Raw genomic sequence first — 7,015 nt, 5'->3', positions numbered from 1 at the left:
AGACCACAGTTATATATATATATATATAGCCGAGTAAAGATTACGTTTAAAGCATTCAGTCCGTTACGATATCAGGTTTCCAGGCCTGAACACAGCGGTGGTCGATTAGTTAATTTTAAACTCCTGCTCTGCTCTTTATTTTGGCATGGAACCGAAACGCACAGAATTGCGCAACACCTTGTTGAAACAGTAATCACTGAGATTATTATTTTTGTTGGGTCATTAATTTGCACATGTTTCGTTGACTTTTTGTTGTTCTTTAATAAAGTTATGAAGGTTTTGATAAGGAGTCAGATGAGGACGTGCTGGTCTCAGCGTCCTGGCGGCGTTCAGTTTGTCACCTAATGCCGAGATCGACTCAAAACCTTCCACGATCGACGCGTCGCAGCCCTGCTCTAACAAAGAACAGTTCAGAAACAATATGAAATGGGGTGGGGGAGCTATTTATTAACTGATTAAGTCGTGTTTTGGATTGTTCTTGAAAAACTAATCAGTCACAGGTGATTAGTGGGCGCACTCACGGCTGCACAGTGAACCCACTGTTTTTTTTACAGCAGACAGCCGCTCCACTCTCTTGCAGGTACTGCGTACCCCCGCGAAATCTTTTAGGCCGTACCCCCCTACTTTCACCACTGTGTATGCCTTAGAAAATCATTAGGGATTTGGCAGTGTTCCCACCCACCGTAAATTACACCACCCACAGGGATTGTAGGCCACAAATGTTTACAGCTTCAAGAAGCTGACTGATCACGTGTGTTGTGAACAACCACATTGTTGAAACATTCAGTGGAAGGAAAAGGTGCAGGGATTAACACAGCCTTGGTAGGATTGTGAAAAAGGAGAACATGACGGGAATGTTGTTTATTGATCCGACGTCCTCTTTTCAGACGTAAGTATATATTTAGTTTCTTTCTAATCAAAGAAACAAAAAAAATTGGCTTTATTTATATGCGTTTGTTTTCCGTTTCATGTTGTCGTCATGCTCTTGCTTATTTGTAGTGTTTACTTCAGAGATAGTCATGGTCACCAGTTTCATCATGTGTTATAATAGGAATTAGAAGCTGAAATATTTGCCACTCCTACAACGTGGTTAAAATAAACTCTCCTGTCTTGATCATCTTTCAGGGCAGAAATATTTATGGCAAAGCCAGAACACAGGACCTTCTGGTGGAGATTCTGACCTCCACCAGTAAACACAAGCCTTTAATCATCCGTCGAAGATGTCGCCACAGAAGAAACTCCTCGTCCCAGTGAGCAGCAGGCGGAAAGCCATGGACGACTTCTTCCCCTTTAACTCGCTGCCGGTGGAGTGCCAGCTGCACGTCTTGTCCTTCCTGAACGAGGTGGACAAATGCAGCTGCGCGCTGGTTTGCCTGAGCTGGAGTTGCCTGGTCCGGTCGTGGAAACTGTGGCGGGTTGCAGACTACTCTCGGCGCGGCGCCTTCCATCTGGGCCAGGAGGGGCTGCTTGTTTCCAACCGGGAGTTTGAGCGATGGAAGGCCTGGGTCCACCACTACACCCACCATCTGATCTCCCGGCGGGCCAGCCTGCTCACGCTAAAAGCCAGCTTCGACCTGGGAGACCGCTGCAACAAGTGGAGCGAACTGCTGAGGCACCTGCTGGATAACGTCCACTGCAGAGACCTCAGCCATCTGTACCTCAACTGGACCTTTACCCTCTTTGAGCCACTGGACCTAAGGGTGCACTCCAGCTCCAGTTCACACCAGGACAGCATAACCAAGATGGACCAGGTAATTAACAGTATTATTCTTCAGTGGCTAACCGCAGGATAGTCGTGCTTTCTATGGGAGATACAGCTATAAGAAGATGACACAGCTAAAGTAGAACTGATCGTTATCAATAACTGTATGTCAAGATAGACATGTGATCAATATCAATACATAATACATCTGATAGAATAGTCAATATTCAATATGCAGAATATTCACTGAACTCCGATCCAGAACCGCACAGCATTCTGGGACATGTAGGTAGAGAAAATACTTTTATCTGGTCAACCTCTCACAGCGAGCTAAGCAAGATTGGTGGCAACAACTAGCTCACTCTTTAGTCACCTAGCAACAGCTTGTTGAGTAACTTGTGCAGCAGCAGTTTCAGGTTTCACCACCATGCCAGTTTTCAACTTGAAAACTAGATAACACGTGAAGGGTTATTCCACCAGTTTGGCAGTATTTCAGACATTCAAAACAAAAAAACCTATCAATCATTATCAATATCCTCAATTATTGACATTGACTGATGAGGAATGCTTATATTTTGATACGTTTTTCAGCCATATTGTCCAGCCCTAGGAGTGGAGTGGCTCCATCAGGTGATCCGTCAAAGAAGACAGACATAATTAAACTTAGGACCAGTGGACCAGGGGTACTGTCTTCATAAAAGGAACAGTTCACAAAGTTAGTTGTTGCAATGCCTCCATCGTTGGGATAAAGATACAGACACAGCTGAACATAAAGGCTCTAGACTAGGTGTACCTTCTATCGAAAGAACCAGGAGAGGCTAGAAAGATGATGGCATCAAATAATCCATAAATGGAGAGCAGCAGGAGAAACTGGCACCTGGTAAACAGTGGCTGCTATGTTCTCCAGCAGTCTCAGCTTATAGCAGGAGCTTTCTTCTTTTCTTTGGTTTGGCAGGTGACCAGCTTTCAGGAGCTGCTCGGCAAACTCACCCACAGCTGCCCGCGAATCTCCAAGATGCGTTTACATTTCGACTGGTCGGATCTGTCTGTGTCCCTGCTCACCCGGTTCCAGCAGCTACGGACCCTCGAGCTCAAGTACTTCTGGGTCTTCAAACTGGTGACCCCCTCCACGCTCCAGACGCTTACCAAATCCCTGCCCAACCTAAAGTCGTTGACTTTGCACATCCTGGTGCCGCTGAGGAACCTGGGGATCTCATACTCGTTGGAGTCCGAGTCTCTGGAGTTCCTGGACGTCTCGCCCAGCCGCGGTTTGGTCTTCTCCTGCCTGAAGCTGCCGGCCCTGAGAGAACTCCGAGCTAAGAAGATAGTGCGAGGTATCACGCTGGATCGTAGGACAAGGCTCCGGATCCAGAGCAGGTGGCCTTGTCTGTACCATGTCCTCCAGCAGGGGACGCCAAAGCTTCAGGCCCTGAACAACGAGAGGCTCCTTCCTACGTGGAGGGAGACGAGCTACGGGGAGCTGACCGCCATCCTGGAACAGTCCTGCTACTGTGTGCAGCATCTAGACAGCTGGCTGTGGTAGTCAGCTGACTGAAGATCCGTCTGTGTATTGTAAATTCCAGCCAAAGTAAAACTCTGCCTTTACTCCCCACATTGTTGCTCTTATTCCAACAAACCGATTCTGCCACAGGACACAGAAGTCGTTCGTTGCTGCAGATGAAAAATAGGATGTGACCGCAGGATCCTCCCAGATCCTAAACTGGAATCTGCTCTTTGTGTAAAAAAAAACACGCAGGATTGAGGCAATGATGCTCAGCGAGTTTGTAATCATTTGTTCGATAATCTGCAAAAGGCAACGGTGCTTCTTCCTGATCGGGCTCTGCCGCTGCACTGGCTTGGAAACGAGCAGAGCCACAAGTACGTGGATCAGGACTGAATGAAGAATAATGTCGCCATTATTTAGCTGGAAACTTTTTAAAACCTGTTGTTGTCAAGGAAAAGAACAGTGAAGAATAAAGGCAAAATATTTTCAGGATTTTTTTTTTTTTCATCCAAGATTAAACTTTGTGCATTAATGCATGAAGTTTGAATTCAGCTGAATATTTATGAAAATATGGTAAAGATGATAATCATCAGTAATAATATGATTGTCTTAGTTATTTAGGTTGTAATCTCCACTGCTGTGATGGTGTTTCCGTAGGATTACAGTCAGAAATTAAGGGGGAAAATATCTAAATTTTATAATAAATGTTATTTTAACATTTTTTTTTGCAGTCAAAAAAGTTTCAGTCCCAATTTTTAACTCCTAAGGAAGCTTAAAAACAGAAAATGGAGCATGGACCTTTTTTGTTTCCAAACTTTTGTTTTATTCCGTTAATACTAAAAAAACAACTGTTTTTAAATTATCTGTGATTTTTATACGTATCTATATTTAGATGGCATCCTTTGTAACTGAACTGGTCTTAAATATCCTTGCTTCATTCGCATTCTTTTATATTCCACTGTAGAAACACAAACCACCTTGAAAACTATATAAAAATACAATACAATAATACAAGCATAAAGTTCCGTAAACATAATATAATCCTGTGCTCTTTTTCGCAGTATCATAGCACACAAAGCTTAACTTTATATATACTAACGTTACTGTGTTTGCTAGTAAAAACCAGTTGCAGAATGTTTCTGTTTGGCTTATTTTACTTGCAGTCCTGCTTCAGGAGCACTGTTATGTGTTTTAAGCTAATTATTTAAACTCGACAAACCCATAAACCTTCTAGGAAACATGTTACAAACATTTGACGTACCTGAACATAGGATAGTTGTCAAAAAAAGTAAATGTTTAGACAAGTAGAAAACAGCAACTAGCCTGCTACTGGGTTGCCATGGCAATATGAAACAAACGGCAGGTGAGCGGCCGTTTCATCCTGCACCGCTATGTTAATTTTGATTATTTTTAATTTGCAGAGAAGGTCCTAATAGATTCACTACTTTGAACTAAGAAAGGCTGCTGAGCTGTTCATTTGGCCTCTAGGTTCTTCAAGATCAGGTTTAGATTCCCCCCAAAATGTCCACTTTTAACGTTTAAATTTCTACAATAAAATAAAATAAAGAAAATTTACCACAAATTGTGCTTCATCAAATTGTATTTAGTGTGGTCTTATCCAGTGTTGACATTTTTAGAACAGAACTCATCCCAGTTAGGATAACGTAATATTTCAGGAAGAAAAGCAGATGAATTTAAATATTAAAAAAGGTTGTTTTTTTTTGTTGTTGTTTTTTTTTTATTAAAAACTTAAGTTTTGCTACTTTTTCTTCCAAAAAACAAAATACTTATCTAACAATTCTCCAAAATATTTTGCCTTTCTTCTGCCAGTTTCTCCAGACTAAGCCATCTAAACGTTGAAACATGACATGTCCTGTGCTATAAAATTCATGTTTGATTGGTTAAATGAAATACGGTTATATTTGTCTTCAGAGACGTGATGGAGAAGCATTAGAGAAGTTTGCACGAAAAAAGATGAGGTGAAAGTTAAATATGCAGTAAATATTTAGGACTGAAAATTGCTGTAAGATGCGTTGAAATGAGCTTTTTAACTAAAGCCTCAGAGCAGCTTCAGTCTGAAAATGAGCTGAAACCTGTTTGTGTGTTTTTGCTCCCTGACTCTGCTGCTGAATACTTTAAACTTTTTGCTGTTAAGCTGGTGTAATTCCAATCACAGCCGGCCAGGAATGCAAAATGAGACTTAATTCCAGTGCTGGACCACATTGTTCAAAAATTGCTGGTGCTCCTTTACAGTTTGTTTTGTTTGTGCCGTTCCTCCTCCAGCAAAGGGAGCCAGCAGCGTTTTTAAAGTATTTGTTTTGATGGTGTTTGAGTGGAGAACTCCCGCAGCTCTTGATTTTGCAGACATTTTGCACATTTCTGTTGTCTTCTTGGAAAGTTTCATTCAGGAAGAGGGCGACGCGTCACATTCCAGCTTTTCGAGACTCTTTGCAGAGAAATCCGATCGGTTTGAGCCGCAGTTTTACCCCCGGTCAGCAGATGTCCCCATTTTCAAAGACTTGGTCGTGAAGATTTCTGTGTGTACTGCTGCGTTGTGTAACACAGTGGGCTTTTGGGTATTTAATGTGTGTGAGAGCAGCTTTACGTTTTTCATTTTTGCTCTGTTGTGGTCAGGTTTCTTTCCCAGTTAAGCACACCACTGTCACTTCAAATTTGCAGAATGATATGACTGACGAGCCTTTTTCCATTTCCGAGAATTCATTTGTCCTTCACATGAGCAGGAGGCGCTGACATTTGCACAGATGCTGTAAAATCTGGTCCACTTGTTTTTAAGAATAAAAAGACTGGCCTTTCAGGGTTTTTTTTTTTGTTGTTGTTGTTCTTTATTTGTGCTACTGCAACCACTCCAGGAATAAATGCAGGAAACCTCAAAGTGTTTTCAAAAACTGCGGAAATGTTCTGCTGTCTCTCGAAGGGCCATGTTTTCACACATTGTATACATTGGCAGGGAAAGGTAATTTGCTCCCTTTGTTTTCTTAGATTTCCTTTTTTTTTTTTTACTGTGTTTCTCTCAAATACAGAGTAAACACAAAATGTATTCTTAATGTATTATTCTACTCATTAAGAGAAAAGGGCTATCAAAACCAACTGGCTTATTGTAAAATAAAGTAAAAGTTGATTTCCACCTTGGTAAGTCATTGACCAAGAGTGACAATATTTTTGGAAACTTTAGTTCAATTTCCCCACCTACCGCAGACCTGAGTACCACCAAATGTATAGAATTCAGAAACCTGTGAAACGGGGCACGTCTGACAGCATGAAGTAGGCTAAAAACTCTCCATGAAAACATTCAAAGTAATTTCTAATACGTTTGGACTCCAGGGATCCACGGCAAGAGCCGTAATCCACAAAAGCGGAAAACACAGTTCAGCGGTGAACCATCCCAGATGTGACTGGTCTACCAAAATTACTCTGAAAGTGCAATGACTCCTCATCTGGCAGGCCACAAAAAAATCTCAGAACATCCAAAGCACTGCAGGCCTCATTAAGGTTACTGCTCTTAACAGTAAGAAAGAAACCAAGCTAAAATTCTGCTAAACCAAAACAAACCAAAGGTAAATATCAAACATCTTGATGATCCTGAGACTCTTGGTAAAATATTTTGTGGATTGATGAAGAAAGTGCGCGTGGCAAAAAGAACACCATGTTGACAGTAAACCAATGACGGTGGTCATGTGATGGTCTATCATTTCTGTTCTACCAGAAAATCTCAGTGGAGAATCACAGAGACCAGTCAGCAACCACAAGCTCAACTTCACTTGGGTTCTAGCAGGACAATGATCCAAAGC

General features: G+C 41.9%; 1 protein-coding gene across 3 annotated transcripts in view; it reads left to right on the top strand.

The window, feature by feature from the left end:
• Window positions 1-6,021, top strand: part of LOC106963403 (uncharacterized) — a 12,184-nt gene extending 6,163 nt beyond the window's left edge. Inside the window, exons 1-3 of one of the 3 annotated variants that reach the window (XM_015058305.1) lie at window positions 547-889; window positions 1,126-1,751; window positions 2,658-6,021. In XM_015058305.1, the coding sequence (XP_014913791.1) occupies window positions 1,221-1,751; window positions 2,658-3,245 (1,119 nt within the window). In that variant the 5' untranslated portion in view covers window positions 547-889; window positions 1,126-1,220 and the 3' untranslated portion in view covers window positions 3,246-6,021. Of the gene's footprint in view, window positions 1-546; window positions 890-1,125; window positions 1,752-2,657 lie in introns of those variants that run through there. The other 2 variants (XM_015058302.1, XM_015058304.1) reach the window with 2 other exon arrangements.
• Window positions 6,022-7,015: the final 994 nt, after the last annotated feature.

Source organism: Poecilia latipinna, unplaced genomic scaffold, assembly GCF_001443285.1.
Source record: "Poecilia latipinna isolate Pla-1442-1.1 unplaced genomic scaffold, P_latipinna-1.0 Scaffold1531, whole genome shotgun sequence".
In the NCBI taxonomy this organism is placed as follows: domain Eukaryota; kingdom Metazoa; phylum Chordata; class Actinopteri; order Cyprinodontiformes; family Poeciliidae; genus Poecilia; species Poecilia latipinna.
The sequence above is the reverse complement of the archived record's forward strand: the minus strand, read 5'-3'. Positions and strand labels throughout refer to the sequence as shown.